At 41.7% G+C, this 18,461-nt stretch overlaps 1 protein-coding gene across 3 annotated transcripts; it reads left to right on the top strand.

The window, feature by feature from the left end:
- LOC109823722 (elongation factor Tu, chloroplastic-like) lies at nt 784–7,518 on the top strand. Of its 3 annotated transcripts, none has more exons than XM_020390074.1 (2): nt 784–2,301; nt 7,122–7,518. In XM_020390074.1, the coding sequence occupies exon 1, from the start codon at nt 927–929 to the stop codon at nt 2,250–2,252; it is 1,326 nt and encodes a 441-aa protein (XP_020245663.1). In that variant the 5' UTR covers nt 784–926; the 3' UTR covers nt 2,253–2,301; nt 7,122–7,518. The 3 variants fall into 3 exon arrangements, with proteins under 3 accessions (XP_020245663.1, XP_020245666.1, XP_020245665.1); XM_020390077.1 differs by having other exon boundaries at nt 7,119–7,518; XM_020390076.1 differs by having other exon boundaries at nt 7,090–7,518.

Here is an 18,461-nt window from a genome sequence, read left to right as displayed (position 1 = left end):
CCATTATGACTGTCAATAATAACATTACAAATCTTCTGCATCACAGTACATCTCGTACGAAAGATATTATGCTCTGGAGGTGGTTCTTCTTTCTTTATTACTTCTTCACTGTTCTTCCCAACTCTAATGTCTTGCTTAAGACCATTGTCCCTGTTGAATTTATTATATGGAGTCGGATCACGTCGTTGGCGACCATCAACACGATTTTGAACTCCTACCGTGTTCAGACGCTCCACTGCCAACGCAAGTCGCTCTACGGCAGTCTTCATCTGATTAACACCGGTCTTCAGCACGTCGAACTCAGTTCGAGAAATAGGAGCTTCATCACCTGCAATCGGATCGGAGGAACAAGGCTCTGATACCAATTGACGCAGCGCGGAAGTGATAACCTCGGAATCCACCAAGTGTGTTCTCTGAATCCACAAAGAACGATCTTCGAATCCACGAAGAAAATATTAAAAAAGAGAAATTTTATTGATAAAAGTTATGCCTCTAGGGCTTACAAGACTCTTCTTAAATAGAAAAAAAAAAACAAGACTCCTACAAGGACTCTAATTCCTATAAGGATTCAAACTTTACAAAAAATAGTAAAAGAATTCCTAAAATATTAAAACTCCTAAAAAGACTTCTTATTACTAGAAAAGTCTACCGATCAAATTTGAGATCAAATCAGATTTGTTTCCTAAACAAAACAGATTCTAACTCAGATTAAGCATCCTACATCAACTTACCCCTCCTCATGCCAAGATGCGAACTGCCCACAAACCCCCTCCGGGATTTGGAGACCAAACACAAAACTTGAGGCCCTCGTTATCCCATCACCCTCTCTAGATAAAGCCCGAGTCCCCTTCTCATCCCTCTCCATTCCTCTCCAATCCCTTCCACTCTCCCATCTATCATACCCTATCTCCTCATTCTTCTTGTCCATGGCCTCAATGACTATGCTAGGCGCGGCCCCAACCACCACCAAAGCCCTCTTCTCCTCCCCTTCCTCCCCCAAAATCCCGAAATCATCTCAAGTCAATTCCTCAAATCTCCTATCCTCCTCCCACTCCATAGTCGGCTCCACTCTACCCCACACCTGCGAACACGGCAAGACTACCCTCACCGCCGCCCTCACCATGGCCCTCGCCGCCTTGGGCAACAGCGCCCCCAAGAAGTACGACGAGATTGACGCTGCACCGGAGGAGCGAGCCAGAGGTATTACCATCAACACCGCCACCGTCGAGTACGAGACGGAGAACCGACACTATGCCCACGTCGACTGCCCTGGTCACGCTGATTACGTCAAGAACATGATCACCGGCGCCGCCCAGATGGACGGAGCTATTCTGGTTGTTTCTGGCGCTGACGGTCCCATGCCTCAGACCAAGGAGCATATCCTTCTTGCTAAGCAGGTTGGAGTCCCCAACATGGTTGTTTTCTTGAACAAGCAGGATCAGGTTGATGACGAGGAGCTCCTTCAGCTCGTTGAGCTCGAGGTACGAGAGCTTCTATCCTCGTATGAATTTCCTGGTGATGATGTGCCCATTATCTCCGGCTCTGCTCTCTTGGCTCTCGAAGCTCTGATGAAGAATCCGGCTATTAAGCGAGGAGACGACCAATGGGTTGACAAAATCTACCAGTTGATGGATTCTGTTGACAGCTACATTCCAATTCCACAGAGACAGACTGATCTCCCTTTTCTCTTGGCTATTGAGGATGTGTTTTCAATCACGGGCCGTGGGACCGTCGCCACTGGTCGTGTGGAGAGAGGAACTGTCAAGGTTGGAGAAACCCTCGAAATCGTCGGTCTCAGAGAGACACGATCAACCACTGTGACAGGAGTGGAGATGTTCCAGAAGATTTTAGACGAAGCTTTGGCCGGAGACAATGTTGGGTTGCTGCTCCGTGGCATTCAGAAGGCGGATATTCAGAGGGGGATGGTGCTTGCGAAGCCTGGTACTATTACTCCCCACACTAAATTTTCAGCCATTGTTTATGTGTTGAAGAAGGAGGAGGGTGGCCGACACTCGCCCTTCTTTGTTGGGTACAGGCCTCAGTTCTATATGAGAACTACCGATGTGACTGGGAAAGTCGGTGCCATTATGAATGATAAGGATGAGGAGGCGAAGATGGTGATGCCTGGAGACAGGGTGAAGATGGTGGTGGAGCTTATAATGCCGGTTGCTTGTGAGCAGGGGATGAGGTTTGCTATCAGGGAGGGTGGAAAGACAGTCGGGGCGGGAGTTATCCAGTCCATCATTGAGTAATTGGATAGGTTCCTATTCCTTTCTTTCTGTCTGATTATCAGGGTTAGAGGTATACTTGGTGCTACTTTCTCATCAGATTATCTTAAGGCTCACCATTGTCAAATATTTTGCAGTTTTGGTGTTTTTTCCCTGTAATTTCTTGTAGCATGGTATCTATGTTTCTTAGATTGTTCTTCTACAAACTTGAAGCAATGCAACCCTGTAATTTAAACTTTAGCAGTTCTGTCAAATGATTGATTTTCATTACATGCTAGTCCTATTTGGAATTGTTTAGAAGTTGCATTAGTAAAGGTTTGTTATATTTTGAAAACATGCTTGTCTCAGATTACGATGGGGGTGACTGATATTTACTGTGAATCATTAGGTAATCTATTAGTGTTGGATACATTAGTGTAGAGTTATATTCCTCAACCCTCACTGCAACTTCGGAGTTTTGGTGCATGGACGGGTCCTTTGACAGGGTAACAGAGCAATTATTAGCCCTCTATCCTCACCACAACTTCAGATTTTCATGCAGTGGCAGAGTCCTTTCACGGGGTACTATGGGCTTACTCGATTTTGTTATAAGGACTATCAGAGTTATTTATTGCAATTTTGCAAATAGTTACTGTTGATTAAAAAACATAGAAATTCTCCATATTGGTTTCATGCCTTTCCCATATTGCACAAACAATTATTAGCCCACTTAACTGCTTAATTATTCATAACACAACATACATGGATGTGATATAAAATTTTGTGTGCACAGAAGTTTTTGGTTATTCTATTGAAGGCATTGATCCTTCTTTATATTCTTTGCTTTCCTCTTTTTCCTGAAATGTAGCCATGATTGATGATCAACAAAGAAAAACATAAGTTTTGCTATAATTGTGTAACTTTCTTATTGTTTTCAGTTTATTTGCTAATTTGATTTTTCTATTCTTCTACAATAAATGTCTTTCTTTGTAACTATTCTTATGGTTTCATAATTCCTCCCTTCTACCAATAGCAGACATGACAAATGGGCTGAATCATGTTTTTAAATCTTCATATTAGCATGTCAGTTCGCCTACATTGCCTTTATCTCTTTATTCATATATACAAGATGTTATTTTTATTTTCCTTCTGTTTACAAGTACATTTGGCTAACTTATGGTTGGGTTTGGAATCTTATAGATTTAAGTCTAAATATGTTGAGCCTGATGTTAGTTGCATATTGATGTATACTCTTTTGCATAATTGAGAACACAACAGTTTTTATCTATCAAAGAGCTGTTTGGTTATAATATTTTTGAGAGGAATCAGGGGCTGTCTGTATGCTTTTTGTTAAGTTGAGCATTTATGACACAATTAACAAGTATATCCACATAGACCTGTTAGCTACAATGATTTTCAACCCAAATCCCTCCAATCTGAGGGGATTGATATTAGGGTGCCAGACCATCTTTTTGAGTGACACATCAGCCTTTTTCCTTGTCAACCAAACAAGGTAAAATTTGAGAAGTTGATGATGGACCCCATAAACCCTCCACTAATGATTCCTCTCAAAAAATTGCTACCAAACCGCCACTTATTTTAAAGTTGGAGGCTTTGTGGGGTCATCATCAGTTTTCCAAGTAGTCCTATTTGGTTGACAAGGGAAAGGATGATGTGTCACTCGAGAAGATGACGTGGAATCCCTCCTAATTGGAGCGATTTGGGTTGAAAATCACTGTAGCTTTCAGGTCTATGTGGATGTATGGGTTGAAAATCACTGTAGCTTTCAGGTCTATGTGGATGTACCTTTTTCTAGTTTTCATAAATACTCAACTTTACAAAAAAACATCCAAACATTGGTCAAATGTAGCAAAAAAGGAGTTTCAGTTGCTACCAAGTAAATTTTGTTCTTTGTCTGCATTGTACTCTTCAAGGAAATGTAGCATGTTCATACACCACCACTTTATTTTACTGTTGCTTCTATGTTGGCTTCATATGTTATTTTAACCTAGTGGTACATGCCTTCATCCTTGTTTTCTTTTTGTTGGTAAATACATTTGACGAGGACTACAATATCAATTTCAGTTCTGCTGTATGAGACTTCTGTGGATGTACTTTGATCTGGATTTACTTTTATCTTGTTACTATGTTCTTCTTTCTTAAACCTTCCTAGCTGGAATGCAATACCGACTGAAATTTTAGAACTTTAAAAGCCATTAGGCCATGCTGTCAGGTGTAGAAATATTTGATAAGGCCTCCGCAAGTAGACATTTTTTCCTGGAAAATTCTCAAATGTGCTAAAGATGATTTTTCTTCATTCAAAACTCAAATTAAGCATTGATGTTGACGTTTGAGTTCTTAAGTTCCAGTTAACACACCACCTAAACTAATCATAATTGCAATTGAAGTGCAATTTATATGAAACTGCACTTGCGAGAACTACTTTCCTATGAAGTTATAGTTGCACTTATTTGGTTCAGTTTTAAAAGTCATGATTTGTAGCTGCAACTGCAATCAAAGGTTCGTTTTGGGGTATCAAGGTTTTTGGATTTCTGGGGATTGACTGCAATTGAGATTGCAACAAAAGGAACCCCATTTGCAGCTCAAAATGTTGCTACTACAACTTACACTTAAATCTGCATAAGTTGTCAGTTGCACTGGACGCCTTTGTGCAACTGCCTGTTGCAATTCCATTTATTAGTTGCAGTGAGAAACAACTACAAATGTCTATGTTGCATGGAATTGCCATTGCAAACCTTGCAATTATATCAAAACAAACAATGCCTTTGTGCAGTTTTTTACTGGCCAAAACTAGTGAAAACAAAAACATAATTCTCAATAGACAATAGGTTATGCTGAACCTAGTTCTTTCATCTTTCACTCCCTTTTTGGTAGTTTGAGTGAACGTGTTAAATAGATATTCGACTGTGCATCTGAGCGGTCAAAGCTTAGTGAGGTATATATTATGATTCATCTTTCCAATAAAAAATGTTGCAATGATGTGTCCTGACCTCAAACGGCCCAGTGATTATTGTAAAATGGTCCCAAGCTTCTGGGACTCGGTTCACACTTTTGTGATCAAGACACCATTGTCGCTATGGTTTAGTTCCAAGTGCCACTTTGTAATCATAAACGAAATACATTTGTGAACATGGACCTTCATTATAATTTTCCTTCTCGGCATCTTGATTCTGGAAGTCAAATTTGTTGCAGGATTCTAGTTGATTATTGGATTTGTCACTTGTTTAGTTGTTCTGTATAATAGTAGATTTCTCACTTAAGTCACCTCAGATTGGGATATAGTGAGAAACCATGTAAACTGGGAGATCTTGCTTAATCTGCATAGTACTGTAGACTTGAGGATCTTTTGGGTTCATTAATATGATTATAATGTTATGTTTTCGTTATTTTAATGATTTTGTGATACCTCTTAGTTAACCTTTCATGTAAGTTAAACAGATCAAAGTTGTATTGCTATTTGCTTCATATTGATAGTTTTATCAGTTTCTTTGGAATGCTCAGTTACATTATATATGAAAAGTGTATTGCTCGTTATAAATCACTAATTTAATAGTTGATTAGGTAGTTTATATTTGGGATATGATGTGTACTTCATTTTACTTGGTTATATCACTCTCATTTTCTTCTTTTTTAGTAACACTAGCAGCACCGGTGATCATACTACATGTTTCTCTTTTAACTTTTCTTCTCCGAAAGCGTTCAAGTAGCATCAAAACAAAGAAAATAAAGAGCCTAATAATTACATGGAAGTGATTTTTCTATTTTGTTCTTAGTTCTTGAAGAAACCTGAAAAATTGCCCCATATAGGCTTTTAGGATTAACCTCGAAAACCTTAGTATTTGTCTAATTTGCTATTGTGCTTTCATTTACTTTTATGCTTTCCATGGTGTTCTAGCTAAATTTTAGGGATGCTCTTATAATCCGTCACATAGGAGTCATCAAGATAGAGATGGTACAGTCATCAGTGACATGGACTTGGTATACATGTCAATTTGCTGAGCCATAGGTCTACACATCATTTTGCTTCCTAGACCAACATTGGATTGCCATGTTTAGAGAGCATATGCATGGTGGTTTTTAAGATCACACTTTAGACAAATATAGCTATATTTAATGTGAGAGATTCCAATTGGCTAAATAGCATTTAAATACCTTATAATTTCACTCACTTTGCACTTGCATATCTTCACTTGTTTTTTGCAGTATTTATATACCATAAGTTGTTTAAATTTGGCACATTAGTATCTCTATTATGCAAACGTGCGAATTTTCGCCTGAATGGTTTCGTATGACACTTGTTAGAATATAAAACTATAACCCTCAATACTCACAACTTTGGAATTTTTGTGTGGTGGCAGGACCTTAAGATGATATCAAAGCAATAGGTTCAATTCCCATCAGCCATAGATTTAAAGCAGATTTAAAAAACAAAAAAAATTGATACCACTGTGTCAGTTCAGGTTTTTGGTCTATAAAAAAGACACTCAAGCTGTGGGGGGCATTATTAAAATATAAAAATGTAACTTGTTATCACAACTTCTTTGTTATAGTGTTAGGGTCTTTAAGAACACATGCTAATTGACACCCAGTGTCATACGGTAACATTCGAGTGAAAATTTGCACGTTTACATAACACAGTGTACTATTGTTCCAAATTTAGACAACTTATGGTGTATAAATGCTGTGAAAAATAAGTGAGGGTACGTAAGTGCAAAGTAAGTGATACTACATGGCATTTGAGTTCTGTCTAATAATTTTAAAATAGCTTTAATTCTGCATGTGCTTAATCCTGTTATGAACAGACTGTATGTATTTCTTCACTTGGCGTTGTATATTTTATGGAGAGATTTTCTATGTGCAGGATTCTATAATCTTTTCTTGTGCTGTCAGCAGATTGAGTTGAAACCAGGACTCCTGATAAAATCTGGTGTAGGGTGGTGAGTTGATGCTGCTGATGAAACATACCTGGTCTTTGACTTACAGTGAGTGAAGAAGTCAATTTGCACAAGACAGTGGGCGATGATAATTTATGAATATTCTTGATAGATCAGTGGTACTGTTGAGTTTCTTGACAGTGGGCGATGATAATTTATGAATATTCTTGATAGATCAGTGGTACTGTTGAGTTTCTTGTCATGTCTTTCTCCCTTCTCATTGATGAAACATGTTTTAGCAACAAGTTTCTTTCGTTGTTTCTTGGGGTAAATGCACTTTTATTGTTCCTTCAGGTTAGTTTCCATCTTCCCTTTCCTAAAAAAGGCAAGCTTTGCTCATTTATACTGATGAACAATGCTAACTATAAATCTGGTACTATTTTGATACTGTCATTGACAAATGGTGTTGTTGATTTTGTTCAATTTTCAATTACCCTGTGTGACAAGTAGATATACTCCAGGATTACTATTTGAGCTGAGCTACACAAGTGGGTTTGCAACGATAGCTCGGGTGGTTGGACTATTTGCAACATACATGCCCTATATTTGCGACGAAGTTAAACTCCAGAATCTCGTGAAAATTTCTTCTTGGCAAATGCGTACCAAGCCATATGACACGGGGGTTCTTCCTGGTTTTTCTTCAGTTTGTCTAGAAGCGAACATCACAGGATATCTTTGGGTAGATACTTGTGTTGGATGTGGTGTTCTCATCTGAGTGTAGTGGGAACAATGCTCAGTCCAATGCTCAAATTTTGCGACGTGAGACAAATAATGGGAGACAAATCACTAGTCTGTGTCTCTCTCTAACCAGTCCATAGGAGAATAATAAATCCTTGAAGCCTTTTTGTCACATGAGGGGAAAAAAGATCATAGAAAAAAACCACACATTTGTGGTACATCAAAACATTATTTCATTATTTAGCTAGATATGCAAAGATTGCATCAAATATTTCCTCCATCACTAAGATGGATCCAGTACACTGAAAAGAGTAATAAAAGGAAATCAATAAAGAAATATCCCATCCGGAGATGGGGAAAATTTTTAAGGAAAGAGAAAACGTATACCATGCGATTAGGATTCTGAAAATAATACTAAATTAAAATCTGCTACAGCTTATCAAAATCTTAAAGAATTTCGAAAACAAAACAAAATTTAGTAAACATCTCGTACGCATCTGAGTAAGAAAAGAAAGTTTGACAATGAGCAATCATACTGTAGGCATCAAAAATTGCCTATAGCTCTCCACGAACAACTCAGTATTAAGGAACGACGATGAACGTCACTATCCGGTTCACAGGAGTTCGATTGATATCGATGAACACTTGAAGTAAATCAACGAACTACGTGAACTAACGAAGGTACGGGCTAATCGAGAGCCCCACGATGTTTACAAAAAAGAACAACGCCCTTCGTGTCTCATTCATTATACAGATGATCCAACCATTGGAGCTGATAGAACTCCTTGTCGGCTTTCCAACGCACTTCGAATCACTCAAATCCGAGTTCGGACGAAGAATTTACAGCGGAAGCGGACGAATGCACCTCAACGGAGTGTCTCGGCCAAAGCCGAGACACCCTAGGGTGTCTCGGATTTTGGGAGACACCCTAGGGTGTCTCGGATTTTGGGAGACACCCTAGGGTGTCTCGGATTTTGGGAGACACCCTAGGGTGTCTCGGATTTTGCTCAAGCCTATAAATACAAGCCTTAGGCCTCATTTTTTGAGATCTGGAGTTTTGGAGAATTGGCGAAGCCCTGTCGGAGTGAAGAGTGATCGAGCACTTCAACACAAGAGAGTTCTTCGTCAGATCTACATCACCCGCATCCAATCCTTAGTCTTATCCCGTTGTGGTAATTCTAAGAAGAGCAATTATCTCGCTTTTATCGAGATAGGCGCTTCAAGTTTCTAGATCTCCTCGCGGATCGACGAAGCTCTGGACCAGATCTGATTGTCAGGTAGTCCACAGATATTGACGTCCCCGTCACAGGCTAAAGACCCACGCAAGCAAGAGACGACGAACGGATCTTGTGTTTATTTTCAAGAAAGTTGTAATCTTTTTATTCTTTGTTGTTTGAATTCATTTGTAACGTTTAAAGTTTAATGAAATCAATGATGAAGGCAACTTTCGACGAAAACAAAGACTGATAAACTCTATCAGTCGACTAATAGCAAGTTACCAGCCTCATTAAAACAGTAAATCTAATTTTTAAAGTGTTTTTAAAAATAGCAAATAAATTCTAAAAAATATAAAACTTTGGGAAATGATTGTAGGCCTCCTCCTCCCAGAAGATCCGTCGGTCTCCAGATCTGAAGACCCAAGAAACGCAAGCACGGTCGTGCCTTACAATGGTCCGCAGGTGCAGGAAGGCCCCCATAGTCGATGCTACAGTCGTGCCTTACAACGGTCCGCTGGCATCCAATGAGACCAGATCTGCAGATCTGAACTCCTTCGCGAATAAGGAGTCAACTGCTGAAGGCGCACTAACTCTATCAAAGAGAGCACGTCAAAGGCAACGCCAACGCCTCGCGCGCCAATTCGCCAAGGCCTTGGATCAGATGGATGGACTCCATTACCAAGCAGATCTGAAGCTCAGAAAGCGCCAAGTGGCTAATTTGTCGCCACGACCAGCATCAGAATCCTCCCCTCGATCTCCAATTAACGAATGGGTTCGCGTCCAAAGAACCCGCTCTACTCTCGAGGAGCGAATCCAGAAGCGCCGCGCCCTATCAGCGCAAGCACGGGCTCAAGTCCAAGAAGCCCGTAGAAGACTGCAGAAGGAAGTGGCCAAAAAGCCGCCACCAACCCGCCAAGTATGGAAGCCGAAGTCTGAAGCGACGATCAGGCTAAGGAACAATCATTGCGGCCTTCGAAGCAATTTCAACCTCCGGCGAACCAACCTAAGTCGCCGATAATTCCCATAGCTACTCCGGGAGATCCCGCGGGACCTTCCCGAACAAGGAAGTCGGTTTTGGAGCGCCTCGGTCCATTTCCCGATGAGCGATGCAAAGCTCCGTTTCAAGAACGTTTGGGCCCGATGAAGAAGCCCCGAACGACTCAACATGCTAGGGGTCGCCGCCACCTTCAACATGACAAGGAGTTCATGGTAGCTGCGCGTACTAATTTGCGCATCGAAGTCCAGGAGCCCGCTAAGAACTCACGCCCAAAAAGGCATGTTTCGAGGCGCGTGACTCTTGAAAGCCCAAGGAAGGCAGTTCGCCCTCAGAAGGAAACATTGTCGTCTGATGATGACAACGTTATACCTGAGAAGTCGTGCCAACACACGATAGGTTACTCCGACCTTCAAGCCGACGAGTTGTACTATCGTGCTGGGGGTACGAGTAAAGCCAGGAAGAGGAGTCCTCGAGGACTGGAAACCCAATGCCCCTGTTCCAAACTCATTCGGGTAGTACTGTCTGAATGCAACTGCATCAAGACGGTCCCCAAAAGAATTTCGGTTTTCAAAAGGCTCAGTACCGAAACGCCAAAACCAAGGTCTAGGCGTTTCCGACAAAGAAGAAGGGTAGTCGAAACAAAGAAGAACGGTAGTTGAAGATGGAGGATTTCCGAGGGTCACCACTAATATGACCAGCAAAGGGACATCGACACAGGATAATCCCGAGTCGATTCTGGAAGCACCCTGGCGTATAACACGTCTGCAGTCTAGAGCCATCATACGAGGAACTTATGGTAGGATTCGGACGAGATTACCTTCAGAGGATGAAGAATCAGATGCCTGCTCTGCGATCGCATCAGATGATACAGTATCCAGCGAAGGACAACCCCGCGAGTCACTTATGATAAGCACGGAACAAGTGGCCAAGATGCTCGAAGAAGCCATGGCTAAACAATAGGAGAGCTTCAGGTTCGAAATGCAGATGGTCATGCAGAATATGAGAGAAATGCATGACCAACAAATCCAAGCGCTGACAAACCAGCAAGGCAAACCAAGTAATCGTAACCAGGTCAATCAAGAAGATGAGGACACGGGTGCAGATGAAGCTCATAATGCCAATAATCCTCCCGTCAATGCAGGGGGTGGTAACGAGAACAAAGACTCACGAAGACTCGGGTGAAAACTTGAAGATCAAGAACCTCGAGAGCAAAATCAACACATTGATCTCCGCTCAAGAGGTGAAGAAGACGGGCATTCCTTGTCCATACCCACGAGAATGGGAATCAATCCCCTATCCGGCGAAGTTCAGTCTAATTAACTTCACGCCGTTTAATGGGATGGGTTCCCCCACTCAACATTTGATTTACTTCAAATCACACTTGGGGGTTTATTTCTGGTAATGAGCCTCTGATGGTGCGGTCCTTCGTTGGCACTCTTCGTGGAGCCGCCTTCGATTGGTATCGTCGCCTCAAGCCAGGAAGTGTGAATAGCTGGGACGACATGGAGACTAAATTCCTCACTAACTTCTTCGACGATGACACCGAGATATCCATCGGGTCGTTGCTTGACGAGAAACAAAAAGACGGGGAACTAGTTGATACCTTCGTCAAAAGGTTCCGGAACATGGCGATGAACTGTCGGGACCCGATCACTGAGGAGTTCATTCTCCAGACTTGCCACAATAACCTTGCATTGGACGTGTTAGAAGCAATGGGGACAGCACCGTCCAAAACATGGAAGGATTTGAAGGTCCGAGGAGAGCAAGCCAAACGCTTCCTCCAAAGGAAGAAAACCGAGAGGAGCCAACCGACGGCTAATCCTCCGAACTCGAACCTCGCCTCCCGTGGTAGAGGCAAAGCACCTGCAGCTGATGTTGATGCCAATCAGACGTTGCAACAACGATCCCGAAAACAGCAAAAGAATTCGGGTCCTAGGCTCCAAAAAGAGTACTCTTTCAAGGACGAAGACGTTCCAGCCATCTTCGAATCCCTCCTTGAAAACAACAAGATCAAGCTACCACTCATCGCAAATCAGGAGGAAGTTGACAATACTGCGGATCCGAAGTATTGCGCGTACTATAGGAGGATTCTTCATCCCACCAAGGATTGCTTTACTCTCAAGAATAGCATCCAAACCTTGGTTGAAGCCGGCGTTATATCGCTCAATTAAGTCAAATGAACACTCCGATAAGTATAAGAGTATAAACTGCTCCTTCCTTTACTCCGAAGAGTATACGAGTATAAACTGCTTCTCAATCCTCCAATCGGTATATGAGGTTAAACTGCTCCCTGATACTCCAACAGGTATATGAGTCTAAACTGTTTCCTACCGTTGATGGGAAGTTCCTGGAGAATGTTACGCTAATATTCTTAAGGATAACCCGGTCATGTAACGGAGTACAAAGTCAGACCCAGTTCCAAGAAAGAAGCTGGGGGTGGATGATTCATGTAATGGGAAGTTCCCAGAAGAGTGCTATATGTAATTTTCTTAGGGATAACCTGATAATTACGAACAAGGTGATAAACACTAAACCCCCACTATGATTTGTACTCCCACTCTCACTGTCTACCTGGTCAAACCTTCTTATAGTTAGGACCACAACCAAAGTTCCCTCTCGATTTCTTCCGTGAACGAGAGGTCCACTTTCAAATTGAACGATCAAGCCTGTAAAAGGTAAGATCATCTCAAACCTCCCACTTCCACTGCTTCCTTGGTCAAACCTATAAAAGTTAGGGCCACAACCAGATTCTCCTATCGATTCCTTTCATTAGGGCCAAAGCCAAAATCCCCTCTCGATTCCCCCAATGAACGAGAGGTCCACCTTCAAATCGAGCGATCAAACCTTCTGACAGTTAGGATCGTCTCAAACTCCTGCTTGGTCAAACCTTCATACAGTTAGGACCACAGTCAAAATCCCCTCTCGATTCTCCCAACGAACGAGAGGTCCACTTTCAAAATCGAGTGATCAAACCTTCCGACAGTTAGGATCATCTCAAACTCCTGCTTGGTCAAACCTTCCTACAGTTAGGACCAAAATCACAATTCACTAAACGAGAAATTCATCTTTGGTTCAGTAACCAAACCTTCCGACAGTTAGGGTTATCCGAATCTTTTCGATTCTCGGAGTGGAGATCCCACTCCTAGTTTCACCATTCTGGATTCTGGGGGTGGAGATCCCACCCCAAGTCTCCTTTCCGGCCGAAGATAGAATATAAAATTCTTCCTCTTCAGCACCGGGAGATAGAATATAAAATTCTTCCTCTCCCGTTTCTCAATCTGTCTTTGCTTTTAGAAAAGACACGATTGTCAAATCCGGGCACTCGATGCACGGGGAATTTTATCCCGAAGCCTGAGTAGGGATAAGTCAACGCCTAACACGCGTTGCCGGGTAGTCTATTCCCGTGAGAAAGACGAAGTCTATGTATTCAAAATCATAGCATTAAGTCTAAGAGAAGCAATTCTCTTAGCACAACGTTACATGTGAAACGGGTTTTAATAATTCACATGCTAGCCCGATTCAAACGGTAATCGGTAAAGGCACGTCAAACCCGTTGATGGCTGGGGGTTTGCCAAAAATCCCAAAGTCTATGTCTAACACGCATTGCCGGTTAGTCTTTGACCGTAAAAAGGATAAAAGACTGCATATTCAACATTGTGGCAGGTTGTTATTAATAACACCATAATCCGTGCTTTACACGTACAGGGAATTTTATCCCGAAGCCTAAGCAGGGATAAGCCAACGCCTAATACGCGTTGTCGGTTTAGTCTTTTACCGATTGAAGAAGACACCAGAATCCGAGTCTGGGAACTTTTATCCTGAATCCTAAGTAAGGATAAGTCATCGCTTAACATGCGTTGCCGGGTAGCCTATTCCCGTAACAATGGCGAAGTCTACGTATTCGAAGTCGTAGCATCAAGTCTAAGGGAGTTCATTCCTTTAGCGCAACGTCACATTCGGAACGGATTTCAACAATCCGATTGCTTCCGCTTGCTAGCCCGACTCAAACGGTAGTCGGTAAAGGCATATCAAATCCGTTAATGGCTGAGGATTTGCCAAAAATCCTAAGTCAACGTCTGATACACGTTGCTGTTTAGTCTTTTCACAGGAGAAAGACGAAGTCTACGTATTCAACATCGTAGCACTAAAAGGGTTAACTCTTTTAGGTTAACGTCACATGCGGAACGAACTTAAACAATCTGCATGCTAGCCCGACTCAAACGGTAGTCGGTAAAGGCTCATCGAACCCGTTGATGGCTGAGAATTTGCCAAAAATTCTATAAGTGCGAGTCATTGACGCATCAACTCCACTGGTTGGTCTCGTGACTCGAGCACCCAACAAATTCAGGACAAAATCCACACATGCAGATGAATCAACTTTGCAATTCCGACACTTGGGACCACCATGCTCCAATACCTTAAGAGCTTAAACTGTGTATACTCCAGTAAACGTACGAGTATAAACTGTGTCAACGTATGACAATTTAAACCCTAAGGTCAACGCCGGTCAACGCGTAACCTTAGGTCAACGCCAGTCAACGCATTCCGATAAAAAGTCAACATTCGACGTTCGAAACCCTAAGGTCAACACCAGTCAACGCGTAACCCTAGGTCAACGCCGGTCAACGCGTTGCGACAAAAAGTCAACATTCGACGTTCGAAACCCTAGGTCAACGCCGGTCAACGCGTTGCGACAAAAAGTCAACATTCGACATTCAAAACCCTAGGGTCAATGCCGGTCAACGCGTAACCCTAGGTCAACGCCGGTCAACGCGTTGCGACAAAAAGTCAACATTTGACGTTCGAAACCCTAAGGTCAACGCCGGGCAACGCATAACCCTAGGTCAACGCCAGTCAACGCGTTGCGACAAAAAGTCAAAGTTCGACGTTCAAAACCCTAGAGTCAACGCTGGTTAACGGGTAATCCTAGGTCAACGTCACTCAACGCGTTGCGACAAAAAGTCAACATACGGTGATCAAAAATCCTAAGTCAGCGCAATGTGACAAAGATAGTCAGTTCAAAGTCAATGACACGAGCCAAACTCAACTCACTGGTGGTAGACTCGAGACCTCGACGATGGCCAAGCGATAAACGCAGCGCCGGAAGAACTTCGGTTATTCATCAAAGCATTGAATAGACCGAAAATCGAAGGAGTCAAGGGTTGAAGCTAACTACAGGTCCTTTACGCCGACTGAAGGCTGGACTAATCACGTCCAAAGTATTCCAGCATCTTCTATAAAAGAAACGAGTCTGGAACGCTTTGGAGGGGGTATCTGTAGGCATCAAAAATTGCCTATAGGTCTCCACGAACAACTCACTGTTAAGGAACGACGATGAACGTCACTATCCGGTTCACAGGAGTTCGATTGATGTCGATGAACGCTTGAAGTAAATCAACGAACTACGTGAACTAACGAAGGTACGGGCTAATCGAGAGCCCCGCGATGTTTACAAAAAAGAACAACACCCTTCATGTCTCATTCATTATACAGATGATCCAACCATTGGAGCTGATAGAACTCCTTGTCGGCTTTCCAACGCACTTTGAATCACTCAAATCCGAGTTCGGACGAAGAATTTACAGCGGAAGCGGACGAATGCACCTCAACGGAGTGTCTCGGCCAAAGCCGAGACACCCTAGGGTGTCTCGGATTTTGGGAGTTAGGCCTCATTTTTTTAGATCTGGAATTTTGGAGAATTGGCGAAGCCCTGCCGGAGTGAAGAGTGATCGAGCACTTCAACACAAGAGAGTTTCTTCGTCAGATCTACATCACCCGCATCCGATCCTTAGTCTTATCCCATTGTGGTAATTCTAAGAAGAGCAATTATCTCGCTTTTATCGAGATAGGCGTTTCAAGTTTCTAGATCTCCTCGCAGATCGACGAAGCTCTGGACCAGATCTGATTGCCAGGTAGTCCACGGATATCGACGTCCCCGTCACAGGCTAAAGACCCACGCAAGAAAGAGACGACGAACGGATCTTGTGTTTATTTTCAAGAAAGTTGTAATCTTTTTATTCTTTGTTGTTTGAATTCATTTGTAACGTTTAAAGTTTAATGAAATCAATGATGAAGGCAACTTTCGACGAAAACACATACATGTGATAAATACTAATGAACTAATCTTATAATTAAGGAACACATCTTCTAAAATATCTTAAATAACCGTAAGCCTCCTTTTCTCTTGATCATGGAGAAACAAAGCCTCGGATGAAGATGATGCTGAGAAGTTGCAACATTTATTGGCTGTTTGCTCAAAAGCTCTCCAGGGCTATTTTCGCATCCAGTAAGGGCTCAGCCTCGGATGAAGATGATGCTGAGAAGTTGCAACATTTATTGGCTGTTGAAAAAAAGATCAAAAAGGCGAACCAGGATTGGCAAGTATTTGGCACGCAGGAAATATTCTTCTGCGCTGCTGCGAGCACGTAAGGCTAATCTGCAGGCTATTGTGAAGGTGCTCGAGAATAAGAATCATGAGTTGCAGGTTAGTAAAGATTCGGTTTGTCATCGAATGCTCGTCTAGTTCCTTAACGGTTTTTTGTTATATTTGCATCCACTTATTATTTCAAGACAATATTTATTAGCATTAAAGTAAAGGGAAATTGCTTCTAGCCCTCAATTTCCTGAGCCCTAAAGACTTTTTCAATGCTCCTAAAACTTTCAAAAGTAAAGCCATAATTCTCTGAGTGTCAAAACACTCCAAGAGTTTAAAACATGTGAAGACCATAATACCTCTCTCTCTCTCTCTCTCTCTTTCTCTTTATGATGTTACTGTGATGATTTGAAATGAGTTTTGGGGGAAAAACTCTAGCTCCCTCTAAATTTTTCCAACGGCGTGGACATCGGCGGTAAACTTTCCCGGCGTTCGCTCATGAGGCGAAGAAAACTGTGATCTTGAAGACGGTGATGACGAGTTGTGTCGCCATTTTGAAGAAAAAGGCGGGAACTCCGGCGACCCCGATGTAATTTTTTCCTTTTTTAACTTGTATTTGAATCTGAGTGCTATATTTTTTTGTTATTTTACATATTGTTGTAATTTTTTGAAATCGATGACTTGAGAGTAAAGTAGAGTATGCAAATTTATATATTGTTATTATTTCACTGTAATAAGTTTGTTGCTAAGCTTATGAGTTGGTGAAGGAATGTTACATGTTGGTTTTGAAGGCTACGAGTTGGTTGTGAAGTTTACGAGTTAGTTGTCAATGTTACGAGTTGGTTGTGAAAGTTACGCGTTGGTTGTAAAGATTACGAGTTGGTTGTGTGTGAAGATTACGAGTTGGTTGTGAAGGTTACGCGCTGGTTATGAATGTTACAAGTTTATTGTGAAGATTACGAGGTGGTTGTGAAGGTTACGTGTTAGTTGTGAATGTTATGAGTTTGTTGTGAAGGTTACGAGTTGTTTGTGAATGTTACGAGTTGGTTGTGAATGTTTTAATAATAATCACAATCAACTCATTGTCGAAGTTCACAACCAACTCACAACATTCACAAACAACTCGTAACCTTCACAACAAACTCATAACCTTCACAACTAATGCATAACCTTCACAACCAACTCGTAACCTTCACAACTAACTTGTATCCTTCACAACCAACTCATAATCTTGACAACCAACGTGTAACATTAACAACCCACGCGTAACTTCACAACCAACGCATAACCTTCACAAACAACTCATAACATTCACGACCAACTCACAACCTTCACAACCAACTCGTAACATTCACAACAAACTCGTACCCTTGAAAACCAACTCGTAAACTTCACAACCAACTCGTAACCTTCAAAACCAACATGTAACCTTCCTTCACCACCAACTCATAAGCTTAACAACAAACTCATTACGGTGAAATAATAATAATATATAAATTTACATACTCTACTTTAATCTTAAGTCATCGATTTAAAAAATTATAATAATATGTAAAATAACAAAAAAAATGTAACACTCAGATTCAAGTACAAGTTGAAAAAGAAAAAAAATTACACCAGGAGTCACCCGAGTTCCCGCCTTTTCTTCGCCTCTTGAACAAAATGCCAGAAAATCATATGATTTAGCTACATTGTGGATGATCTACTCCATTGAACTTTATCTACATATTCTAAAACCCCAACACACCAAGTTTGGGGAGAACCCATCATCGTTTGACCCTCCGTCGAGCCATGTGAAAAGTTCTATTCATTTGAAACCGTTAAAATTGATACAAGTGGTTGAAGGGTCAAACGACGACGGGTTCACCCCAAACTTGGTGTGTTGGGGTTTTAGAATATATAGATCAAGTTCAACAGAGTGGATCGTCCATAATATAGCTCAATCATGTGATTTTAGGTCGCGTTCTTAGATGATTATCTAATGCGTCACCTTAGGAACACTTCTCCCTATATATATATATATATATATATATA

The sequence above is a fragment of the Asparagus officinalis genome, chromosome 9 (genome assembly GCF_001876935.1).
Source record: "Asparagus officinalis chromosome 9, Aspof.V1, whole genome shotgun sequence".
Lineage (NCBI taxonomy): Eukaryota > Viridiplantae > Streptophyta > Magnoliopsida > Asparagales > Asparagaceae > Asparagus > Asparagus officinalis.
Note: the sequence above shows the minus strand (reverse complement) of the source record. Positions and strands in the feature narration are given on the sequence as shown.